This window comes from Microtus pennsylvanicus, chromosome 1, assembly GCF_037038515.1.
Source record: "Microtus pennsylvanicus isolate mMicPen1 chromosome 1, mMicPen1.hap1, whole genome shotgun sequence".
NCBI lineage: Eukaryota > Metazoa > Chordata > Mammalia > Rodentia > Cricetidae > Microtus > Microtus pennsylvanicus.
In genome coordinates, this window is record NC_134579.1 from 59,069,589 (window position 1) to 59,095,563 (window position 25,975).

Genomic DNA, 25,975 nt, shown 5'->3' on the forward strand with positions numbered 1-25,975 from the left:
ACAAGAGCTAGTTTTTTGAGACAGGGAAGACAGCCCACATATTACGGAATGCCATAATCAAAAGTAAGAACCTCAGGTTTCCACAACTGTCTTCAAACGAAGATCAGTGCAGCTACAAGCTCTCAGGGAGTACCAAGTGCAGAGATTCCAGAGAGACAGCATTTCTTCAAGGTTAAAACAGTCTCAACCCAATTTCTCAGCCTCTACCAACCAACACAAACCCAACAAGGCTTTGCTGAAACATGTCACTCAAAGTCAGGCACAAAGGCTTTACTATACACATGTATAGTATACACTACATGTGTGCATACAGAATCAGAAGCCCCCCCAGAATGCAAACTCACTGATCGCATAGGGAGTATACTGGTTAAAACTGTGTTTGTGTTTCCAGGCATTTTCAGATGAATTTGACAAAAGGAGTCATGGAAATCCAAGTGACACCCAAGGTACAGTAAAGTGTTTAAGTTGACCAGTGATTTCTTGTTACCAAGTAACTGTTCAATGACAGAGAAAGGATGATGGTGATCATTTCTCTGATAAGTCAAACTGTGGAACATATTAAATGAAAATTAAAGGATATTCCATGCATGTGAGTATAAAAGAAAGTGGCCTGACTTGGGCAAAAGGGAAAGGTGGGCCAGGTCATATAAGCTGTAGAGTGGGATTTTTAAATTACTGATGAGACTACGACCTCCAATGGATCATGTGACTTGGTTTTTCCAAGAGACACCTTAAGAGATAATACAAGCCAACACTTCTGTGTCACACGTGGATTTCTGTTTCTGAGTTCATCTTGTTTGGGGTTCACTGGAGCTTTGTTTTGAAGCAAGGTTTTGCCATGTTGCCCAGGATGGCTCCAAACTCCTAAATGCAAGTCATCCTTCTGTCCCAGCCCAGACCCAGGGCCGCAGTAAAGGACAGCCAGTACAGTGATAGAGCAGCCTGCGACCTCAGCTATTCTTGCTTCTGATGACTTGGTGCCTGATTCCATCTTTTCTTTCCTCTGGACAGGTTTTTATGGGAGTCTCTCCAGCCCTACGTTAGGAGTGCATGAAATGAATATTGGCCCGATCATCTTCCAAGTGGCCACCGGGGACATCACCAAAGAAGTGGCAGATGTGATTGTAAATTCAACATCAAACACATTTAATCTCAAATCAGGTACTTAGTGAGATAGATTCTGTCTCATGCAGTAATCAGTGTGGTAGATCCTATGAAGAAGTGTTTCTACAGACAAAATGGTTTGTTGACTTTGGCTTGTTTCTGTTAACTAATATCTATAAACCTAATTCAATGGGCTTTCTTACAACTGGCAACATTTTTGAAAATGTCTCCTCTGTCCTTACTGCTCTATGATGGGGTGTGTTGAGACACAAAGGCATCTTTCTGGTCAGGTCACGGTCTTGATTTTCTCATGTAGGAGTCTCCAAAGCAATTTTGGAAGGTGCAGGACCAAGTGTGGAGAACGAATGTTCTGTCTTGGGTAAGGAACGATGCTGCTTCTTGGAACCGGATTGGAAGGGGAAGATTGACTGTGGGAGGCAGTGAGGAAACCAAGGAAGGGCCTTGGGCTGGGAGGACAATGTATTAATCTTTTTTGTTTTGTTTTGTTTTGAGACCCCTGTATTTATCTTAAGATCATATATTTTATGAAAGAATTCCATACAAAAGTTAAAAGTAGAAAGATATCTCACAGTTAAGAGAAATTTATCCCCAAATTTCACGACATGTAGTATTTCATGAACTTTTAATTCATAAAATGTTTCCTCATGAAATCAGACATCTTGCTTTCTCCAAGCGCAGGTCAGCATCTGACTCTGAATCTGTTCATGTTTCACAGCTCAGCAGAACAGTGAGTACATAGTTACTGAAGGTGGATCACTGAGATGCAAGAATATTATTCATGTTGTTGGTGGGAATGACGTGAAGAGATCAGTTTCCTGTGTTTTGGAAGAATGTGAACAACGGAACTACTCATCCATTTGCCTACCAGCCATTGGCACAGGTCCGTAGCCACAGGCTGTCAAGGTTCCATCCCAAAGTTTCGACTTTCCCATGGATTTGGTCCTCACTGGGTCTGGGTGATGACAGGGACACCTTTCCTAGGAGTAGACAGTTTCCTCACTCCAAGACACCCTGTCCACTAGGGAATGAGCAAAGCCCCTGGGATCTTTAAGGAGGAGGAAAATGAACAGGGTGCATTTATGTGCACCTGTAGCCCCAATGGGAAGGACGGAGGCAGGAGGAGTGACCTGTGTCCCCACAATTGTTGTCTTCAAGGTTAGTCAAAGGCATGTGCTGTGATATCCTGCCCCAGTGGTGTGATGTGGGGAGCCTTCTGTTTTGTGTTGATTTCATTGGTTAATAAAGAGACTGCCTTGGCCCTTTGATAGGACAGAAAATTAGGTAGGAAGAGTAAACAGAACAAAATGCTGGGAGAAAGAAAGCAGGTTGGTCAGTCGCCATGATTCTCCAACCCAAGACAGACATGCTGAATCTTTCCTGGAAAGCCACCACCTTGTGGTGCTACACACATTAAGAGAAATGGGTTAACCAAGATGTGAGAATTAGCCAGTAAGAGGCTAGAGCTAATGGGCCAGTCAGTGTTTAAATGAATACAGTTTGTGCGTTGTTATTTCCGGGGCTAAGCTAGCCCTGTGGGAGCCGGGCGGGATCAAAAGCAGGCCTGCTTGACTCATCACTACAGTGGTGGGCACCATTAACAGGGATAATCCAGATGGGTTCTCAATCTATCAAACCAGTTTGCCCAGGAGAATTTTACACTGCCTGTCATGTGACTTCGGTAGCTGCCATTTACTTTGGGCTATTCCACAGTCTTACCTTACAGTGGGTTCCAGGGCTTGAGAAACATGGTGAAGACAGGAGTGGATCTACTCAGTGGTGATTTGAATTCTGCTGGGGAGCCAAAATGGTACAGAGTATGGGGGGAAAAGACATCCTGGAGGCTCAGGGTAACTGATATGCCTAGAATTATAGACTAGAACAAGTAGCTTACGGTTCTGGGTGCCTTAGAATTACCTTAGTTTGAATCAGGTCCCCAGAGGTAGCTGGCAGAATCTCAACACATGCATAAAATCTATCAGAGGCTCAGATTGTCTCTGTAAGAACCATGTTGTTTGAAGTTGTTTTACCTTTTTTTCTTTCCTCCTTTTACAATCTTTTGAAAACTGTAGTATATCAAGTAGGGAAGTCAACTGAACTCTGTAATGGGAGGAGAGTGACCCTGGGAGCCAGGACCAGCTGAAAAGGACAGATGGGAATGTCGCAAATCAGAACAGGCTTCAGGGTCTTGTCCTTTGGACAGCATGGAATAGAAACTTCTCCCCACTGTGTCTAGGATGTCTAAACTATTTGATGACATCATGTTAGAGATTAAAGTTGGACCAGGCATTTTTCTTTCCTGTGACATCTGGAATTGCTAGTTTATGTAGCAGCCTTCTGCAGGTGGATCTTAACCTTGTCTTTTGTGTGTGTGTTTTTAAAGGAAATGCTCAACAGGACCCAGATGCCATTGCTAAAGCTATAATGGATGCCATTGAAGAATTTATCCAGAAAACATCAGTGCGGGCTGTGAAGAAAGTCAAAGTTGTTATCTTCCAGCCTCATATCCTGAGTGTTTTTTATGACAACATGAAAGACAGAGAAGGCTCCCCGGCTCCTCCCCAGCCGTCTCTACTGTCTAAGATCACCTGTGAGTTGTTCACTTTTATCAAATACATTTTTCTCACCTTGATGCTGAAGGGAATAAAACAAAAATTAATTTTCATTTTCTCTTTAGCCTTTTTAGGCTTTTCAAAGCACACTCCCCACAAACAGAACACCCTGTATTTGGAAAAGAAAGTAGAGTGGACCGTTTTCCAGGTATGTGGCATAGATGAAGACAGTGTGGAACGCACAATCTCCTGGATACAGAATCTGATCACCCAGGAGCAGCATTCCTATCAGAGTGATGATGAGTGTGTCAGAGACTTTGGTGAGAAGGAGTACAAGAAGCTGAATGAGCTGCAGGAGAGGCTGAACGTCGTCATTGAGCTGGACCAGAAGACACCTTTGATTAATGTTACAGGAATCAGCAGAGATGTGATGGGAGCTAGAGATGAGATTGAAAACCTGATCAAGAGCATCCGATTGGCTAAAGAGAAGGAAAGCCAGGCAGACTATGTCCTCACATTCGTGGAATGGCGATATATTGTCAACAACGTCACACACTGTTTTGACAAAATACCTAACATGCAGTTGGAGAACGCACGGCAGGCAAAGCACAAGAGCACTGTTGTCAAAATTAATAATCAGGACTTCACAGTGAACTTGAGGACAAACACGGCCACAGGCCCTCAAGGACAGAGTGTCACAGTTCAGCGCATCTTAAAAGATGAAGGTAAGTTACATGCTCGTGGGTGTAAGTCATTGCTCCAACTCTGAGTTTAACATTATGTAAAAACACAGTGGGGTTTTGTTGTTGTTGTTTGCTTTTTGTTTTTCAAAATAGATTTTCTCTGCATAAGAGCCCTAGCTGTCCTGGAACTAGCTCTTGTAAAGCAGGCTGGCCTGGGACTCATAGAGATCTGCCTCTGTCTCCAGAGCGCTGGATTAAACGCATGAGTCACCGCCACAGAGCTTGTTTTGTTTTTGATAGTGTTTTATTATTCAGCCATTGCTGATATGGAACTCACTCACTCATTCTCTCTCTCTCTCTCTCTCTCTCTCTCTCTCTCTCTCTCTCTCAGAAATGTTTCACTATGTAGCCATGGCTGACCTGGAAGTTAGACCAGGCTAGGCTCTAATTCAGAAATTTGCCTGCTTCTGCTTCCCTAGTGCTGTATTAAAGGCATGATCCACCCATGCTCTACTGTATTAAATTTTAAAGTAGATAAAATTCAGATAACCTTAGTAGAATAATTTAAAGATCTTGGTCTCTTAAGTTTCCACAGCGTACATTATAGCCAGGAAAATACAGCCCAAAAAGAACCATCCTAACTGTAACAACAGTTAACCTTGCATTTTCCATCTGGATCATTTATACTGGATTAGTTATTCTGGTCAAATAACGCTGCCTGAGGCAGAGGTAGAAAAAGAGTAGTTTCAGAAGGAAAGTGGCCCAGGGTTCTCAAGAACACAAAAGTCAAGGAGAGGACAGACTTGTTAGAGTTGGCCTCTGTGTCCATGATGATGACCAAGGGAAGACCCCAATTCTATTCCCATATTCTTCTATTTCCTGTTCCAAAGGTTCCTGGATACCAGTGCAGAAAATGGCGTACAGGTTTCTGGTAGATCTGACCCCCAGAAAGGGAGTGGCTGTCTTGTGTAGGCTGTCATTCCTGCCTTCAAACCACATGAGTCCCCTATGGCTTCCCACAGACTATATTCATCTTCTGTGGGACCAGTATGAATGAACCCCCAGACTCTACGCAATTCCCATTCTAAGGAATGACATATCATATGTGGTGTTCTACAGCCTGCCACAGATAAACCCTACCACCCACCCACCTACCTCTTAAGGATGGAGTGAGGCAAATGAGAAAATACATGTAGACTACCCTCCAGTGGTACAAACTCATTCATGTGCAAATGACAGAGATTGTTCAGAACAAGTTAGTAATGAATTTGTTAAATCACATCAGAGTAGAGGCTGTGCACTAAATGAAGGTGAGTTACAACATGTCGTCAGTTCTCACACCTTAGCAAGACGGAAACAGGAGTAGACAGAGAGGCTCCATCCCTCGGAAACCCTAACTCAGGACATGGATGGCTTTTGTCTTCTTCTGGAGAGGGTGCTGGGAAACAAGTCTCATATGTGTCAGGCCAGAGATTTACCACTGCGCTATCTCACCTTAAATCACCCGCCTCTTTAAACAAGTTTTCCATCTCATCCTGATACCAATGGTCCATGGTCCACACTTTTAACAGCATCCTTTTAGAAAGATAAGAAATGTCTTGAATACATAGAATTGTGAGACTATAATACAACAGGGAGAAAGGTTTGTCAAAGCATACCGGAAATGAACACAGGAGCCCTCAAATGTCTATTTTACAGCTGAAATCCCTTCAAATTGGAGTGACATGAGGCAGAAGAAATTGCTTGTGGTCAGTCTGCAAACCAATGATCCTGAGTATATCATGGTGGCAAACCAGTTCCACCGGACCTGCCAAAACTTCGTCATAGAGAAGGTAAGTTGGGTGCTGAGTTTTCTAATGGAAAAGTTACATAGTTATATAAGTGATATAACCCATGTTCCTGAATAAACCCACTCATATATGGGTCTGCAGAGGTGGCCCATGGGTCAAGATTTTGTATTGTGGGATGGAGAGATGGCTCTTGGGTTTGGAGCACTGGCTGCTCTTCCACACATCCTTAGTTCAGTTCCCAGCAACCACATAATGGCTCACATCCATCGCTATTGAGATCTGGTGCCCTCTTCTGGCCTGCAGGAACACATGCAGGCAGAATTCATAATAAATTAATTAATTAATTAAAAGATTTTGTTTTGCACTGTCAGAGGACCCCAAGTTCCAAGTTTGGTTTCCAGACCCACATCAAGTAGCTTACAATAGCCTGAAACTGTAGCACTTATCTGGCCAACCTAACTTGGTGTATTAACTCCAGGCCAGTAAGACAGGCCTGTGTGTGTGTGTGTGTGTGTGTGTGTGTGTGTGTGTGTGTGTGTGTGTGTGTAGGAGGGGTAGGGGGAAGGGGGTGTTCACACATGTAGAAGTCAGACTGTAACTTTGTGGAGTCAGTGTTCTCCTTCCAACTTTAGGGATTGAACTCAGGTTGCCATATTCTTACTGAGCTGTCTTACCAGTTCTAAAAATATTTCTGAACATAGGACACTGACACTTTGCACTGAATTTGTGCAAGTAGAATTTATGCTTATGAAAGCCACACCGAAGAATGGTGGTGCACGCCTTTAATCCCGACACTTGGTAAAGGTGAAAAGATCTTTAATCCCAGCACTTGGGAAGCAAAGGCAGGTGGATCTCTGTGAGTTCAAGGACAACATGGTTCCAGGCCCCAAAGCTACAGAGAAATGCGGTCTTGAGAAACCATTAAAATAAAAAGAAGAAGAAGAAAGGAAGGAAGGAAGAAAGAAAGGAAGGAGAAAAAACAGAAAACAAAAAAGAAAGACAAAGACAGTAACTTGGCAAAGGCTCTTGGCATCTCCAGAATAACTCAATACTTTATTAATTTATAGATCGAAAGGATCCAGAATCCAGCTCTCTGGAAGAGGTACCAGGCAAACAAAAAAATTATGGATGAAAAGAATGGCCATGAAAGAAATGAGAATCAACTCTTCCATGGGACGGAGGCTAGCTCTATTCTACACCTCAACAGCCACGGATTTAACCGCAGCTACGCTGGGAAGAACGGTGAGGAAGGATGCAGTCAGTTTCCCCAAAGGGGCTGCTGACTTAGAACCACCCTGGGCTCTGTTCACTGTGTTCCTCACATTGAGGTGGCCAAAGTAGAGTAAGTTTTAGCAGTAAACAGCTATATGTCCTCTGAGGAGAAAAATTGATAATAACAATGATGATGATAAAGAAAATATTTAAAATATTCTAGCCGATCATTCCTTTTACATTAGTTGACATAGTGGGCTAACATGTTGATTTATATGCTATATTGAACTCCTTTGATATGTCTTTCTCTTTGCAGCCACATGCTATGGGAAGGGAACCTATTTTGCTGTCGATGCTTCCTATTCAGCTAATGATACGTATTCCAGACCAGATGCCAATGGGAAGAAGTATATGTATTACGTGCGGGTTCTCACTGGGAACTACACAACTGGAAACTCGTTACTGATTGTGCCTCCTCCAAGGGACCCTCAAAATCCTACTGACTTGTACGACACTGTCACAAATGATGATAGAAATCCATGCATATTTGTAGTGTTTTATGACAATCAAGCATACCCAGAGTATCTCATCACCTTTAGGCGGTGACACTTCAGGGCACCTTCACGCATCTGCTGCAAAACAAATTTTAACTGTCTTCCTCCTTATACTTGCTCTCTCCTTGCCGTGGATGTTTCCTCTGCTGCTTCTCCATGGTGGAAATGAATCCAGTTGAGAGCCAATCAAATTGAGAATTTAAATCAGGTAACAGCTGAAGCCATGCTGTCTCAAATGTGACAGTAACAAGCCACACAGTTCCGGCTACCACCAGTGGAATCGTGTCAGAGAGGCCGAGGGGACACACAGTGTCACTGAGCCAGTAAGGCTGCCAACTGAACAGATGCAGAGCAGAGACCCTCTTCCTTCACTACCAGCCCTGTGCCATGTAGGCTGCACAGCCACCAGACCTGGCTAAAGTTGTTCTTCTAATTTTCTCAATTTCAGACCCAGTGCCGTTTATTGAGTGCCTAGGCTTTGCCAGGTAGAGTGAGAGATGCGGTCACAAACATGACCTTGTTCCCATGAATAGTGTTTTGGGAAGAGTTTTTCAGGGCTTAAGCAAATATGTTCAGAGTACTTCAAGTGGAGCAAGGGTCACCATTGCTACCACAACAACACAGAGGCCATAGAACCTCTGCTGCTGTTCTAAGTGGGCTGGCACAGACTGTGGCTTAGGAGGGGGTGGCTTCCTCTGCACCTGCATCTGAACTCAGTACCAACAGATTTCTAGGAAATGGAATAAAAACAAGAGGTCGATTTCATCTGCTTTTGTCCTCCAGCGGTTTAGTTAACTCAGGGCAAGGCTGAATAGCCAGATGTTACACTGTGGAATAAAGACCCAACCAACAAATGTTACAGTCACCTTCAGCCTTTCCTCACTTCTAGTAAAATTACTTGAAAAATGTCTCTTGGTGGAATCATTTTTCTCCTACTGGGCAAACATGGGGAGGGTGGGTGTAGGTCAATGTCTTACAGTGACCACAATTAGCAGGACAGCACCGAGGGTCCTTAAGGTACTAATGCTCAGTTGGGAACTACGGGAGGAGCACCATGCAGGTTAAGGTTCAGAAAGCCTGTATCCAGTGAGCAGCCAGCCTGGAGCCCTACACAGGTCTGGATAGATTTCTGTAGGACCACACAGTCTATGCTCCTTGGACACCCGAGGAACGTGCTGAAGGCTCAGTGTGTGGTGCCCTCCATGGAGGACAAAATCTGCTTTCAGTGAGTACCTAGAGGATTTCAACAGCCCTGACAACTAGGGCCACCTTTTCATGATGCCTTCCTTGAAAGCACAATGGCCCGTGGCCACCATACCTACTGAAAACAAGGTGGGTTTGTTAGCTCTGCTGACTCAGATACAACTCAGCTGGACACTACGGGAGTGCGTGAGCTCCGATGGCCTCTGCAGAGAGAGTCCAAGGACTTCTTTACCAGGTGCTATTTACTATTTACTCAGCTGTGGTCATCTAGAGCAGGATGGGGTAGGGGCCAGGTCATGCTGGCTTTCTCTGTGCTCACCCTCTGCTGCCTCTTGGCAATCAGCCAGGGTGTCACAGTCTCTCCAGAACATCAGGGAACCCCCTCCCATCTCCCGCTTCCACCGATACTGTCTGAATTCTTCCCAGGACTTTGTATTACACCATTCCTTCCAGAGAATGAAAGACTTCCCTACTGTAGAGCATCCAAGCTTCTCTTTGCCCGGCCTCCACTGAGTCCATTCTGCATCAGTCCATGCCTCCAGAGAACCTAGACTGCCTCGTGAGAAACTTACCTAGAAACAACATTTGCTGAGGAGTCTCATCAAATAATGCCCGTGCTGCAAACTAAAATGTGTTCATATCCTTTACAATCAGAAGAAAGCTGTAACCCAGCCCTGACTCCATTGGTGTTTATAACAATGCAGCTGCTGAGAGTACCAGGACACACCAGGTCTGCCTGCACAGGATGCCCACAGGATACTGGACCCTGGAGTGAGTCTCGGGTCATCTCTAATTTTCTCCTCTGTTCCATACAGACCTCAGCCCTCCAGACGGCTTCAGTGACTCACAGCTGAGCCATGCAGAGCAAACCAAAAAGTACCTGAAGAAAGAGATCTGTTTCTGTGATGAATCAAATCTAAGAACAGAAACAGCTCTGGCCATGGCAAGCTCCGTGCCAAAGCCACTGGTGGAGCATTGCCTACCCCACTCTCTTGTCTGCCTACTCAAAGAGCTAGGAGTGTGCTGTGCTCCTTCCATGCTGAGCACTGGCCCAAATTCCGTGAATGAAGCAGTAACTGCATACAACTCTATCCTCATGGAGTTATGTTGTGCTGGGGGAAGAGGAGACCTCTGAGGGCTAAGAGAGAAAACAAACAGCCTGCACGTGAGTGTATTTGCACATGGGTCAGTACACCTGTGTAGACATGAGACAGATCCCCCTTTCAACCTCCTTTCTCATTCTAGACACTACCGTCTAGTCGTTTAAAGCATCCCGTCGGAATGTATGCAGTGATATCTAGGAGACAAAAATGCCAATAATTTATAGAGTCTCACCCTGTAACATCTGGGGGAACTCTAGCTTTTGGTAAATCTGTGAGAAGATCCCAGATGGAGGAGGAAAAGGCACGGGACTGATGAGAGGTCTCCAAATGTGAGCCCATCTGACTAGAGCACCATGCTGGAAAAAGGTGACCACAGCAAAATTTTATTAGGAAAGGCCCATTTACAACCATGCACAACCTCACCACCTGCTATCCCGTCTGTTATTTTAAGCTCATACTATTTAAAACCAACCTTGTTAGTGCAAACCTGTAATCCCAGCACCCGGGGAGGGAGGGCCAGAGGTTCTTGAATTCAAGGCCAGCCTGAGGTATACAGCAAAATTGTGTTTGAAATACAAGCTGTCAACTTGGTCAGGAAGCCTGGCTGGGGAGCTCAGAGGCCCTGTAAGTGAATCTACCACTATTATTTTGTTGAATGAACAGAGCATCAAATTGCCTTCCAAGTCCTATCGAGATCAGCCCTGAGTCCTCATCAGAGAGGTTTCTTGGTATAGGAAATGGTGTTAACACAAAGCCTGGAGAAACAGGGAAGGAGCTGGGAGAGGCAGGGGGACCTCTGTGAGTTCAAAGCCAGCCTGACCTACATAGAGCTAGAGCTACACAGTACGACCCTGTCTCAAAACAAAACATCCCCACCCCCATAAAGAAAGAAACAGGAAGAGGGCTGGAAAACTTTCTACTAGCCAGGGGTCAGGGAGGAATGAGGCAGAACAATGTCTAGTTCTTCGAGACAAGTTGTCTCTCTGTAGCTTTGGTACCTGTCCTCGAGCTAACTCTGGTAGATAAGGTTAGTGTCAAACTCAGAAATTTGCCTGCCTCTGCCTCCCGAGTGCTGGGATTAAAGGCGTGCGCCAACACCACCCAGCCGCCACTTACTATTCTTAGACGGGCACATGAACCCACACCCCTAGCCAAGGAGCTATTGACAGTTGTTGGTTCCTATGCGAAGGTAAGTCAATTTTCTTTAGGTGTATAGCCCCTGTGCTATAGGAATTCCTACAGCCAGTAGCCTGTAAGTTACCCGTCCACTGGGGTGTGGCTTCTTATACTATATATGCCAAAGAAAAGCACGCGTCTGACCTCTTTCTGGCTGCAGGATTCGGTTGCTGTTCTCCGTTCCAGCAGAGGATACTGATTTGTGAGTATACCCCTAAATAAATAACCATCTATTATTCTCAATTCTGAGCTAGTGTGGGGTTTCTTTTAAGCATCCCTTTTTGCCCCTGGAAGGCTAGTCAGGGCCCAGTGGACGGCCTTACACCATGTGCATATAGGTGGCAGTAATTGGACTCAAGGTGTTGAAAAACAAGAAAAGAGAATGAATACAACCATATAAAGTTTGGAGGGGGATGAAGGGGACTGGGAAGAGGCTGGAGGTGGGCAATGAAGAGACAGTCCAAACATACTGTATACACATATGACGCCTCAAGGAATAAGGAAAAAACACTACGTGAAAAGCAAACAAATAAGCGTATCATACTAGTTCTAAAAGTAAATTTTAAAATTTTATTAAAAAATAATCAAATAATCTATTAGAATCACAAACTTTTTCCTTGTATCAAAAGCTGGGCCACTAATCTAGTCACTTGCGGATTCACTAGGCAGTCCAGCAAGTCATCTGTGGACACGGATGTCCGAGATGGTGCCACAGGGCACCTTGAGGCGACCTGCCCCGCCACTGCGCTTGCCCCTCTCCTGGCACAGGACAGTTCTGCAGCGTGTTCTCCATCTCTGTCGATACATTCTTTGCTGTCATTTTCCAATGCGCCTCCTTTCTCCACAGGTGATACGGGTGTCACAGGGACCAGATCTGGGCCAAACGGACACGTGACCTCCTGTTTCTCAGTCCGTGCTGCTGTAAAGCTCCGGCTGTGTGCCTGTTCCACTTCCATGTGATCCTGCCCCGTTGGCTCTTCCTTCCTCCAGTTCTCCCCGTTTGCTCTCAGTGCCTGCATTTCTACTTCTTTAGCTTTTCCACAGTGAGCAAAAAAAGCACAAACAGCATCATTTAAGTAGCAGCAATTCACTTCATGAGATGTTTCTTCAACCTAAGAAGAAAAATAGCCCTTCAGACCGCATTGAGCTGAAGTGGAAACCAACACTCTGTCCTGACTGATTTCACCATCAAAATCCAAGAGCCAGGATGGAAACCTGACCATCCTACCTCAGTGGGGTTCAGCCAGGCTCTAGGGTGGTGCGGATCCTCTGCAGTCTTCAGGGCACACACGAGCATGCGGGTGATTGCCTCTTCCACCCGCGCTAGGTGGTCCTCTTCCTAAGATGAGATAAAACATTAAAATTACAAAATTAAAATGAGAAAACCACCATTTTGTTATTCATCTTTGTACCTCACGATTTCAGAGTCTCTTTTAGTTGTATGTTCTGTTCCCCCACTGATGCCAACTTTGTCACAGAAGGAACCAGTGTGCTGCTGGGAGCACCAGAACCCTCGTGTGTTCATTATCGTCTGCCATCTACGAGAGTCTAGGGCAGACAGTGCACCAAAATTAGGAATGATTTTTTTTTTTTTAGAAGACACAGGCCTTGTGTACAAATGACCTTAGATAATGTTTTCCTAATCTTTCCCACTCCTTGGTATGTCCAATTGTTTAAAAGTATTAAGCACATCAAGTAATGACTTTTATGGACTTTAAAAGCAAACATGAGCCGGGCGGTGGTGGCGCACGCCTTTAACTCCCAGCACTCGGGAGGCAGAGGCAGGCAGATCTCTGTGAGTCCGAGGCCAGCCTGGTCTACAAGAGCTAGTTCCAGGGCAGGAACCAAAAAAAAAAAAAAAAAAAAAAAAAAAAAAACTACAGAGAAACCCTGTCTTGAAAAATCAAAAAAAAAAAAAAAAAAAAAAAAAAGCAAATCATGTGAAACATGGGGAACGGGCGGCTAGGCTGTGGAGAGGTTGTCACACAGGAGTAGAACACATACCTGCCCCACGGGGGGCCGGGACCAGATTCCCCAATGTGGGGATGGGGTAGGGAGAGGTTGGGCATGGTGATGCAAGCCTACAGGTTAAGATGGGGGTTCCCTTGGAGTCTGGAGTCTGAAATCTCCAGGACATGCTAAGAGACTGCAGGCCCATCTGAGGCCAGTTTGGGTTATAGGGAGACTGTTTCAGAAAATAAAACAAACAAAAAGTAGGTAAACATCTAAGCACAGCTTCTTAATAAACAAGAGGTATATCATGCAGCATTACTGATGAATAGAATTAAAACCAACTTCTATTCCTTAAAAAACAGAGCAAGAAAAATCACTTAAACCAGATGCCTTTAATATACATAACTAAAAAGAGCTCAGGATATAGAACCCACAAGGATTGTGCACATATTAATAATTTTATAAATGGGAACAGACATGAAGATAGACATTTTAAAAAGAGGAATATCTGACTGAGAGATGCCTGAAAACAGCTGACCGTCAGGAAAATCACACTGACACTCTCAGAAGATGGTCTGATTTGCCTGTGCTGAGGAAACAGACTCACAGACACAGCCTCACTAACGACAGGAGTGCGCATTGTGAGGGACACTTGGAAACACGCTGGCATCGTCTGATCACCTTGAGTCCTGTGGACCCACAGACCAGCCACCACTCCATGTCTGTACACCATCCCTGGAGAAAGTCTTGCACATGTATGTCAGAAATATGTACAAGAAAGATTCTGTTCATGAATGCAAAAAACTGCAAACCATTCAATTATCCACCAGCAGAACAGCCAGGAACAACTACTCAGCAGTACCTTGATGCAAGAGACCACAGGCCACAGGAAGATGAGAAAAGTTGTACTAACAACAGTCAAGCCTGAGAAACACGGTCCTGAATTTATAAAGGAAATCCCCTCAGTGAGACCTCACTTCACGCTGGCGTGGCTATAACAAACAACAGATCCCCACAAGTGTGGTGAGGAGGTGAGGAGCTCAGTCTACAATGGCTGATGGGCAGGGGAAATGGTGCAGGACCCTGGGAAGTGGGCTGGGAACTAATAGGGTAAACAGAGAAGTAACATGGGATGTTTTGGGGGTGGATAATTTTTGGGTCAAGCTGGCTAGGCTTTGATGCCCACGTGTTCAGTCAACAGAAGTCTAGATGACACTGTGGGGAAATCCTTAGATGCGGTTGGCATCACAGTCAGTGCTGATGTTAGGGGAAGATTACATAGCAGATGGGAGGGCTCCTCAGTCACTCAGTTGTCAGTATCAAGAACAAAAGGCTGAGAAGGAGTCTTTGTCAGTAAGCAGGCCTGCATTTGGACCATCCCAGGAAATGTCCATGGAACAATGTCCATGGTTTGCCAGAGCTCTCCAGACAGGGTACCGGTAGCTATGTGGATGGATGTACATAGCCAACACAACTGAATTTTCTTTTTAAGCAAGAACATGAAAACAGATGACTAGCCTGAAGGAGGGCTGGGAAGGGACAAGATACAAATACAGTTATCAGTGTTCTAGTTTGGAGTTATTAGGTAGTGAGTGGATTCACTGATGCTATATTATCTTTTAAAAACAGATTTATTTTTGTCTTATTTAGGTATAGGGGTGTGTGTGTGTGTGTGTGTGCGCGCGCGCGCGCACGCGCGCACACGCGCACATGCGTGTATTTGTGCAGTATCTGTAGGGGCCAGAAGAGGGTGTTGGATCCTCTGGAGTTGAAGTTAATAAATAGTTATCGGTCACTTGATATGGGTGCTAGGAACTGAACTCTGCTTCTCTGAAAGAGTCCTACATGCTGCTGACTGCTAAGCCACTGCTCCAGCCCTTGATACTATATTATCTTTAGTCTTACAAATATGTTGCATATACACTCTCTTATATGTAAAGATATAATACAAAGACATTTCAAAGGAAAAAAATCAAAGAATGAGGGGAAATCTTTAAAATTAAAAAAAAATTCTAAGCTAAGTTGAAATAAAATACTGATGCAAAAATTGAATAAAGGCACTACTAGAAATATCTGAGAACACACTTTACTGCAGAGCGTGTAAGGAAGAATCTGCATTTCAACAATGAAACCGAGAAGGGTAGATACTGTACCACCTGCACTGAACTAGAGCCTGCCAACTCCTGTTTAAAGACTCAGGATAGGAATATCAGAAGGAGTTAGCAGCGCTAATTGATTTAAGCTTCACCACTAGGCTGCCGAGCTGGGCTCAGTTACAATCAGTTTTCTAAGTGTGGAAAGTGAACATGTGTGGCGTGAGCCATCTGCTGGGGACACGGGGAATGGCAGGTGATTCCTGCAGTGGACTCCATCTTACATTTGCTCCAGCTGCAGCTCCAAGCACTTTCTGACTGTGAGGCTGCTATCTCCCTGCACACTCCTCACCCAAGCCCCAGGGGCTATGTGTCCTCTCTTCCCTCAGCTCTTAAGTACAGCTTGCTTCCTGTTCCAGTAATTCTCAGGATACACCTACTCCAAAGCCCTTCCCGTAACCGAGGGAAACACCTTACCAAGGGGAAGATGCAGCTGCCAAAGAGAGCAGAGAAATGTCAGGCTTCAGGTTAAGGAGGGCAGATGTGCAACCGGATTTCTAAAGATGCAATCAAAGACTGCAGTTAAAGGCAGCGCAGACACAACTGGAGTGTCGGGTAAATGCCAGACTGGAGCCTGATGGCTATTGTGCTGTCAAATACAACAGGAAACCAGGAGGAAGCTGTTACTGTGAAAGGCTCCTGGCAGAAATGACTGCAAAGAATACAGTGCTGCATGGTTCTACTTGAGACAATGTTTAAGTCAAGGTTAGAACTGAGGACCCTGAACCAAGAAACAGACATATCCCTCTGCGATAGTGTGGGGTGGAACCAGCAGTGTTAGACATACATGCAGACCCCACCAGGTCTATCAGGACTGTCCTGATACCACTCAAGGGAGCCATCAATGTCAAGGCCACTGTGTGTCCTCTCCGGGAGTAGCTGGGCACAGTAGCATGTGTGACATCCCAGCATTAGTGAGACTGAGGCAGGAGGACCGTGAGTTTGAGGCTATTGTGGAGATATCCCATCTCACACAAACACAACACAACCAATTCAAGAAAATGAGAGAACATACAAACAAAATCATCCTGGTCACACAGGCTTTTCTTATTCTGGGGATTTTCTTTCTTTCTTTCTTTCTTTCTTTCTTTCTTTCTTTCTTTCTTTCTTTCTTTCTCTCTCTCTCTTTTCTTTCTTGTTTTTACTTTTAAAGGACAACAAGAAAAAGTACCAGCTCGCCGGGCGCACGCCTTTAATCCCTGCACTCGGGAGGCAGAGGCAGGCGGATCTCTGTGAGTTCGCGGCCAGCCTGGTCTACAAGAGCTAGTTCCAGGACAGGAACCAAAAGCTACGGAGAAACCCTGTCTCGAAAAATCAAAAAAAAAAAAAAAGTACCAGCTCAATCCAGGAGTTTATACTGACGGTGACAGGATCAATGGATTCCACATAATGCCACCAGTGTCTGGGAACAAACAGAACCTGAAAACCAAATAAATAGTAGTTAACATGAGAACAGGGTATTTCTCACTCTACCTGAGACTGATAAAGGATAAGAGACAATGAATCCAAGGGAACAGAGTGAAGGGGAAGAAGAAACCCAGCTGTCTCCTGTGCTCCTCCTCTGACTGGTGAGCTCAGAGGCCTACACAGGATGCTGGTGGCTGGCTGTTCTTAGTCCTGTGACTTCTCTGTTGACATCTAAACTTTAGTAAAGGCTTTGGAATCCCAGCTCTTCCTCTTCCCCACTGCAGAAGCTGTGCACATTCTGACGGACGGCAACATGCACTGTGGCTTCCTTTACCTGCTAGAAAAGCTCCCTGAGTTACAATGGTGAGGGGGGAGGGAGGCTGCTGGAGGAGGAGCACAGCAAGCAGACCCTCAGATCATGGGCAGAATGTAAAATGGCCGCTGCGGAGAATACCAGCAACACCTCAGAAGGTCAGTCACAGTCACCCGGACCACCTGCCATAAACACCCATGAACCTTGCACAATGCTCACGGCAGCAGCCCCTGTTCACAGCAGCTAGTGGCACAGTCACCCGGACCACCTGCCATAAACACCCATGAACCTTGCACAATGCTCATGGCAGCAGCCCCCGTTCACAGCAGCTAGTGGCACAGTCACCCGGACCACCTGCCATAAACACCCATGAACCTTGCACAATGCTCACGGCAGCAGCCCCTGTTCACAGCAGCTCGTGGCACAGTCACCCGGACCACCTGCCATAAACACCCATGAACCTTGCACAATGCTCGCGGCAGCAGCCCCTGTTCACAGCAGCTCGTGGCACAGTCACCCGGACCACCTGCCATAAACACCCATGAACCTTGCACAATGCTCACGGCAGCAGCCCCCGTTCACAGCAGCTAGTGGCACATCTACATAATCAGGAATTGTTCTGCCTTGAAAACACATTCCGCATGTATGGATGCATGTGTAATGCCCAGAATAGGAAAATCCATGGGTACAATGTAAAGTAGTAATAGTCGGGGGCTGGAGGGGGAGGCATGAAGGGCAGTGTCCTGTCCAGAGATGGAAGCAAATGGACCAGGTCCATCTGGCAGTACATGTGTGAACTGGTTGGACATGTGTGAACTGGTAAGACATGTGTGAACAGGTAAGACATGTGTGAAGAGGGCAGGAGAAGAGCTAGCAAGGAGGGAGCAATGGGGGGAAGACTGGATAAGGGTGATGGGGGGAATGGATTCTCTGTGAGACCAAGAAAACCTTCCAGATGGTAAGAAACTGGGGCAGAAGGAGCCAGTGTCGTAGAGGGAATTTTCCCCACAAGGTGGCAATGGGAAATAAGAGTCTTTTCAGAAGTGATTCAGAAGCAGTCGGCCATTCTTGCTGGAAAGCAAAGATCATGCTCAGTCCACCTCTGAGGGCCTGGGTGCACTGCAGCTGGTGCTCACTGTCACCAGAACAGGTATTAACTGGGAATAAACATCCTAGTACCCACACCCTGGCGTGATCTCTTCACCTGGGTAATAAGAATGGATTCACTGGCTGTATTCCTCAAGGCCCATTCTCCTCTTTACCAGCAGGAGGAGCTGCGCTCCTTCTTCCCATCTCTCCAGGACAGAGCTGTGGGTCTCAAGCCCATAGATGGGGAAGAAGTACAGTCACCAGGCTATGGTGTTCACTGATAAGGTCATCCATGTTTAAAGCCCCGTTACCTGTCCTGGGCTCAGCGTGACCGTATGTCTCCGAGCTTTCTGGAACCGAGGAAAGCGCTTTAAGTCAGGGTTGACAACATTGATTTTACTGAACACACTAGACTCTTCATAAGGAATTCTGGTTGGATAAAGGGAAGGCGTATCTTCAGGAGGAAAGAGATGCCATCTTTTCCTAAGGAGAAAATAAGATATCAGTTAAAACTCTCTCAACTTGAGACAAAACACGTAGGAAGGTAGCAGCCCAATGTTTGATCTTACTGATTTAAATTCAGTTCCTATAGAAACACAGGCGCCACCACAGTGGTCACCTGTCCTCTCACAGCTGTTCCCCTGCAGATGTCTGGTGGAAGGCAGCTTTCCAGTGGGTTTCTCGTGCCGGGCTGAGGCAGCCCTCTCGTGGCAGGGATAGGTTCTCTCTCCTTGTTTGCATCTTATATCAAAGCTTGATTACTTACCACTGCTTTCACTCCTGACCCTGATGCTAACCAGAATAATCTTTATCCTTTCTGTATTCTTTTTATTAACTTTATTTTTTGTGTACATATGTGTGTGATGTGTGTTTGCACGTGACATACGGATGCATGTGCATGCATGTGGAGGCAAGAGGCTGACAATGATGTCTTTCTCATCATGCATTGCCTCAACTTTTTATCCTGGCCTTTTGAGACATGTTCGCATTATGTAACCTCATTGGCTGTCCTGGACTTGCTATAGACCATGCTGACCTCAAACTCATAAAGATCCTCCTGTCTCTACCTGAGAGTGCTGAGATTAACAGCCTGTGTCATCACAAAGGCCACCTTACTTTTGAGACAGGATTTCCCTCTGAACCCAGAGCTCAGACTGGAGAGCCTGTGTGGCCAATCAGCCCCCGGGTCCTCCTGTCTCTGCCTCACTCAGCTCCTGGGTTACAGACGTGTACCACGCCTGGCCTTTTACGCAGTGCTGGGTACTGAACTTAGAGCATCATGTTCTTGCAGCAGCAGCTTACCAGCTGAGCCATCTCCCCATCCCTGCAAATGTCTGTACGCTAATATTATCCTGAATAACGCCCCCAAAGCTCTCCACAGCAAATAGCTTCTGGACTTCTCCTGTCTGAAAGTTAGACATGTTATGGTGATCAATGAAAAATGAGAAACTCATAAAAATGCCACATAACCCAAAAGTAGTGTAATTGAGAATCTTTTAAAAAGAGACAATTGTTTTATAACCTGGAGCTTTTTAGGAATGGGGGTAATAAATCTTTTTCTTAAAATTCTATCTGAGGAAAAGACAGAAGGCCCTCCTGTGTGTCTCCCCGGTACCATCAGCCCTTTCTAAACAAGGAGGTGCTGGCTGCCATGTCTAATACCAAATATATACTAAAGTCTTATTTCACTTTGGAACTCTGCAGGGTTCACAGCAATAGTCAAGGGCTTGACTTCTGGAATTCTAGGGCAGCCTACCATCACACAGCTACCGGGGAGAACTGTTGAAGATCAGATGCCTGACTGATGGCTTCTCCAGCTAGGACTGTTCAACTCCACAGCACCTGTTGCTAGTATGGAAGCCATCTTTGATTACTTGGTATGCTCAGAAGCTAATTTTGAATGGGCTCTGAAGAGACTGTCAACTTCATTTCCAAAGTAGTGGTAGAGAGATCCATGACTGCTCAGTGTCCAGAACACACATCTCTTGGCTTCTCACCTTGTGGTTCCGTCTCCTATACTACAGTAGCATCTCCCAGGGAACAGTCATCACAACCAAGCTTTCCATCTGCTTTGCTTGGCTCCACACCTTAAATCGTGCAAGTCCTTCTAGTGGAGAACTGCATCACCATGCCTTTCCCTGCTCAAAAGCCTCCCACGGTTCTGTACATGGAAGGGGTGGAAAATTGGGGTGTCTGGCTGTGACCTTTATGTTCCCCCTGACTTTTCTGCCCAGTCCTACGGTTCCTAGTTCACAATTTACACAGGGTCCTCTGCACAGTCCCAACTTTCAGGGTACCCGGTGTCCCTTCCATCTGAGTGATATAGACACGGACCCTGTTTCAAAGGCCACTGCACACATCAGCTGATCCTTCCCACAGAAGCCCTGCCTCTTCCACCTTTCAGCTCCAATGCTCTGAAGCCTCCTTCAAGAGCAAACACACTCCCTCTACCACTCTCTGTGGGCCGGGAGGCACCGCAAATGGGAACACTCAGGGCAGAGTCCTGGCCTCTTCTGTACTTATTCTAAAACAGAGAAGTTGATGGACACCAAATAGATGTTTACTAAACCATTTAATGTCATCAGAGTAAAATTAAAATGGAAAATCTGCTGCTGTTAGACAGTTACAGTGAAGCTGTATTTTTTATCAAAGAAAAACCTGGATTTTTTTTTTGTCTTCCTTCCCAATTCAGAGCACACAGAATCAGCAATTTAAAGTGATGTTCTATCACATCCCATTTCAGCTCCCAAACTCTTACCTGCAAAAGGGCAGAGAAACTGATACAGGACTCCCTGCTGACTCCCCGTATACAACAGTGCACCCAGAGGTGAGCCTTTAGCAAGGACATGATGGATCATAAGGGAACTGCTCAGCCCCCCATAGCTTCCCAGCTGACAAGTATCCACCCCTCCAAACACAGACTATTTCTCTCCGATCCATTCATCATTTGTGTCCAGTGATGCTGGGAATTTATTTGTGGCCATTTCTGGCTTTTTCTATGAGATGCCCTGCAAATGTCACAAAGACCCAGAAGGGAAGTTTGGGGCCCAAATATTAGGGGAAATAGGGCCGCACTTACAGCACCTTAGTACATCCTCCAGGTTTCAAACCCAGGCTTATCAGGTGCTGGCCACTCGGTTCTGCCGCTTAGTCAGGTGGAGACAAAAGTTCATCTAAATACCACACTGCCCTGGCTGAGTAGGCAGACACAGACTCACAAACCAAAGTCAAAGTGGGCCATAAAAACCATGTGACCTAGGCTTCCCAGGATCTGCCAGCATCTCTAAGGCCACAGTGAAGTCTCTTTCTTTCAACACACTGCTCTGTTCTAACTCATTTGAGAGGTGGAGGGAGTGGAATGTGAACACTCCCAGGTAATAAAGCTTAGCAGAAAGGTGCCTAGCAAGATGGGACCTCTGGGAGAATCCGATCATGGCTGAGACACACGGAAGTCATTTCATGTGCCCTCACTTCACAGGGAAGGAAACAGCACAGTGGTGAAGGGAGGAGGGCCTTGGTCACAGGATGGAGGATGGGGATGGGTTACCATCTCACCCCACCTCCTCCTTTTCTTCTTCAGTCTTGTGTGTGCAGACGTATAAGACTGGACACCCTCACATGCACACATTACCTTCCTTGTACCTGGAATACTAAGTTGCAGCCATAGGAGTCCAGATGACAGGGAGTATGGGCTCCCAGGGAGCCGATCCACAATGTACTTTCCTGTCCATTTCTTCCAGGAAACCCAAAGTCAGACCATATCACCTCCTGTTTGAAAAAAAGTATAGTTCATTTCATCAAGAACTGACCGTCCGGGGGCTGGAGAGATGGCTCAGTGGTTGGGAGCGTTGCCTGCTCTTCCAAAGGTCCTGAGTTCAGTTCCCAGCAACCACATGGTGGCTCACAGCCATCTGGGATGAGGTCTGGTGCCCTCTTCCGGCCTGCAGACATGCACACGGACAGAATATTGTATACATAATAAATTAATAAATAAATATTTTTAAAAAAAAAGAACTGACCGTCCTATACGGTGGTTCAATGTTTACTTTTTAAAAAACTGTTCTTAGCGCTTATATTTTTTTACAGAAAATGCTAGAGATGGAAGGGGCTAGGTTTTCAGGGTAGTATGAGAAACATCTCAACCAATAATATCTGAGTGACTTCAGCAGAAGCAATCATTCAACAAATATTTACTATTTATAACATGTCAGGAACTGTTTTTGGAAGCTTGTGGCCAAACAGTCACTACATCAGGCCCACCAGGCGGGGCTCCTACACCTGTTAGAGACAGACAATAAATGACAGACATAATTCTGTAGCTACCTGGGGTCAAAGTGCTGCAGGCAGTGGGAATGTCATGGAGGTCAACTCAGAAGGCCACAGGCCTTTAAGCAGAGACAGTATCTGTGGGCATAGGCACTTTATTACCCTTTTCCACTTCCATGGCCACATGAAAGAAGCCTTATGGGTGAGCTCAGTCATTGAAAGCAACCCACACTAGAGCCTTAGTTCATACCTACTACACCAGTCTCGAGTAGGAGGGCCACAGAATGGCTTTTGGAACAGTCATTCATAGGGAGTGATTCTGCTACCTGCCCCAAGCCATGACTCCATAAGTATGATAAAGATAGCACACTGCTCCACACCAGGGCCCTCCGAGAAAGGTGCAGAGGCAGGTCTTGACCACTCATAAGCCAGAAAAGGAAAACAGCCAAGGACACACGCATGCGAATGTAGGTGTATTCTTTCATCATTCATTTTTTTCTTTGATTTTTTTAAAAGAATAAAACAAAAATACTTTAATTGGCAGAATACCCACATGAATGCTAACACCTCAAAAAAACAAAACAAAACAAAGCAAAACACCACACTATCTACAGTCTAAATTCTCCTAATTTGAGGGGAAACATTAACAACTTTATTCAAAGAGAAAAGATTTTTAAAAAAAAAAAATGTTCAATGGATGGTTTTGAGGAAGACTAGAAAAAAAACATTTATTTTAAGTGATGTAAACAGTAGGTTGGTCAGGGATGTCTAGGAGCTCCCCAAACATTAGAAGCTGTTGCTACTGCTCTGGTTGTGCCCCCAGAGGCAGAAGGGAAATCCCTATTGTTGAAGACACATACATACATACGTAGCACAATTAAAGAAAAAGAGGCTATGAATTTGAAGAGAAAAGAAGGGTATGAGGGTGGGGTTGCAGAGAGGAAAGGGAAGGGGAAAATGATGGGATATAATATCAACTTTTTTTCTTTTTAAAGGAATGGGGTTACTTAGGAAAAAATTAAGTAGAATGTTTTGCTATGTTCACCTGATGGGTTTTGAAAGAATGAAAAGTCAAGTATAGCTTTAAAGTTTGGCTTAAAGTTAATATAAGCTAGAACAAATTACAAACAGCTTGGCCATTACAAAATGAAAACGATCTTGGTTTATAACAGAGAAGAAGGCAGACACCAATCTTCTGTCTCTGTGGATGGCCCTGCTTATCATAGGCACAGCAAAGGTCCGTCATCCTTCTGTTACTCCTCAAAGCTGTCTCTCTTCTTCTCCGGGGTAAGCAATCCTCCTGCTTCTACATCCAGGCCAAAGTAGCAATATTTGGCAACTGGATTCTTCTAGATACATATACCAACAATGAGAATCTACACTGAAAATTCCTTCATCTTTTTAAAATTTTATGGTGTGTGTCATGGCACACGTGTGAAGGACAGAGAACAATTTGTGGGAATCAGTTCTCTCCCTCCACTATGTGGGTTCTGGGGATCAAACGCAGGTCATCAGACTTGGCAGCAGGCACCTTAGCTCACTGTGATCTTTCTGCCTTCCCTTTCTTAATTAAAATGGTCCCTACCCCATGATGACGCCTGAGCCTTAGATGTGGTAGTATAAATATCCTATTTAGGACTATCAACGCTCACTTTGTTTCAGAACTGTGAGGACTGTGAGGGACAGGCAGGCCTTATTTTTATCATGTTTTTTCCTGCTAAGGAGCCCACCAGACTCTGATGGATAGCTCCAAACCCACATTCACACAGATGATTCTGTTTAAATTCAGCGGGGCTCAGAAAACACAACTTCTCCCAAAACAAAAAATCATGAATGTGGGAAGGAATTGGATTTAATAGGAGTATGGTACACATTAGAGATGTTGGGGAAAGAGTGTGTGTGTTGGGGGGGAGGGAGGGAGGGAGGGAGGGAGGGAGGGAGAGAGAGAGAGAGAGAGAGAGAGAGAGAGAGAGAGAGAGAGAGAGAGAGACTGTAAAGACATTTTTTATAAAGGTCCCCCATAGGGAGGCAGAGGCAGGCAGATCTCTGTGAGTTCAAGGCCAGCATGGTCTATAGAGTGGATTTCAGGACAGATGTACAGAAACCCTGTCTCAAAAGGCGAAAGCAAACAAACAAACAAAAGGGTCCTCAATACATTAAACAACAGAGACTTTAAACTACAGTAAAAAATAAGAAAGTACGCCTCAATATTCTTGACAGTGTACTGTATTCCTCAACTATTCCTTATATTTAAGTGACAAGATAATAAATTAGGAGGTGCACTGAATTGGGGCAGACCACACTCTGGTCCCATCTCTCTGGCCAGGCTTTAGAGCACTGTCTTAGGGCTTCCACTGCTGCGACAGAACATGACCAAAGCAACCTGGGGAGGAAAGGGTTTATTTCAGCTGACAATACACCAGGACCAGGTCCAGCACCAAGGAAGTCAAGGAGGGAACTGAAACAGAGGCCAAGGAAGCACAGGTGCTCCTCAGGGCTTGCTTCTCAGCCAGCTTTTGTAAACCCCAGGGTCACCAGCCCAATGGCAGCCCCACCCACAACGCCAGGGCCCTCCCAACGTTAACCAAGAAAATGCACCCCAGAGCCCAATCTTACGGAGACATTTTCTCAACTGAGGTTTCCTCTTCTCAGATGACCCGAGGTTGTGTCAAGTTGACATAAAAACTAGCCAGGACAAGGGCCATGATGGCTCAGTCTCTCACTAAGGTGACTTCTCCAATACCTATGGTGGTGACACAGCACTTTTGAAACTGCTGGGCTACTCCTAGGAGCTCCCAGATCTGTTTCCAGATTATTTTTTTTAAGTGTTTTGCTTTTTGTTTTTAAAGACAGCTGTGTGTGTGTGTGTGTGTGTGTGTGTGTGTGTGTGTGTGTGTGCGCGTAGCCCTGGTTGTCCTGGTACTCACCCTTTAGATCAGGCTGGCCTAAAACTCAGATCCACCTGTTTGCCAGGCTCTGCTGGGATTAAAAGCCACCATGCCCACAGCTCTTAAACCTGTCCCAATGAATGAGTTCAATAACCATTGCTTCATTTTAAAACTGCTGTACATATAATGAAGTCATCCATATTTTTACAGTTTTAACAAAGACACTAAAGAAAAACTGATAAGACTTGTTCCTTCTGCCACCCCTTAGTGTCACTGTCCCACTCTAGTTATTTTCCATTCACAGGTCACAGTACAAAAAACCAATTACATAATTCCACAATGAACTTACATCTGAATAAAAAAAAAGTTGGTCACGAGCGATAAAACTGGAACTCTGAAAAATCACAAGATTGTTAACTATCATTAATATACAGAACTTAAAATCTCTTTTTTCCTCAGGAAAAAGACCGGCAGGTACAGAAACAGAAGAGGGCATTAAGTCTCTATCTAC

The 25,975-nt window shown here is 45.2% G+C and overlaps 2 protein-coding genes across 8 annotated transcripts in view; one reads left to right on the forward strand and one right to left on the reverse strand.

The window, feature by feature from the left end:
- LOC142845792 (protein mono-ADP-ribosyltransferase PARP14-like) overlaps nucleotides 1-8,821 on the forward strand; it is a 94,048-nt gene extending 85,227 nt beyond the window's left edge. For all 5 annotated transcript variants that reach the window (XM_075965158.1, XM_075965185.1, XM_075965150.1 and 2 more), the window contains 9 exons: nucleotides 392-446; nucleotides 1,012-1,161; nucleotides 1,421-1,483; nucleotides 1,841-2,005; nucleotides 3,506-3,712; nucleotides 3,800-4,399; nucleotides 6,056-6,189; nucleotides 7,215-7,389; nucleotides 7,676-8,821. In XM_075965158.1, coding sequence (XP_075821273.1) covers nucleotides 392-446; nucleotides 1,012-1,161; nucleotides 1,421-1,483; nucleotides 1,841-2,005; nucleotides 3,506-3,712; nucleotides 3,800-4,399; nucleotides 6,056-6,189; nucleotides 7,215-7,389; nucleotides 7,676-7,965 — 1,839 coding nt within the window. In that variant the 3' untranslated portion in view covers nucleotides 7,966-8,821. The remainder of the gene's footprint in view (nucleotides 1-391; nucleotides 447-1,011; nucleotides 1,162-1,420; nucleotides 1,484-1,840; nucleotides 2,006-3,505; nucleotides 3,713-3,799; nucleotides 4,400-6,055; nucleotides 6,190-7,214; nucleotides 7,390-7,675) is intronic.
- Nucleotides 8,822-11,934: 3,113 nt separating this feature from the next.
- Hspbap1 (HSPB1 associated protein 1) overlaps nucleotides 11,935-25,975 on the reverse strand; it is a 53,982-nt gene continuing 39,941 nt past the window's right edge. Inside the window, exons 4-8 of one of the 3 annotated variants that reach the window (XM_075965250.1) lie at nucleotides 21,942-22,078; nucleotides 18,622-18,793; nucleotides 16,864-16,920; nucleotides 12,624-12,734; nucleotides 11,935-12,507 (exon numbers count right to left, since the gene is read on the reverse strand). In XM_075965250.1, the coding sequence (XP_075821365.1) occupies nucleotides 11,998-12,507; nucleotides 12,624-12,734; nucleotides 16,864-16,920; nucleotides 18,622-18,793; nucleotides 21,942-22,078 (987 nt within the window). In that variant the 3' untranslated portion in view covers nucleotides 11,935-11,997. Of the gene's footprint in view, nucleotides 12,508-12,623; nucleotides 12,735-16,836; nucleotides 16,921-18,621; nucleotides 18,794-21,941; nucleotides 22,079-25,975 lie in introns of all 3 variants that reach the window. The other 2 variants (XM_075965240.1, XM_075965259.1) reach the window with 2 other exon arrangements.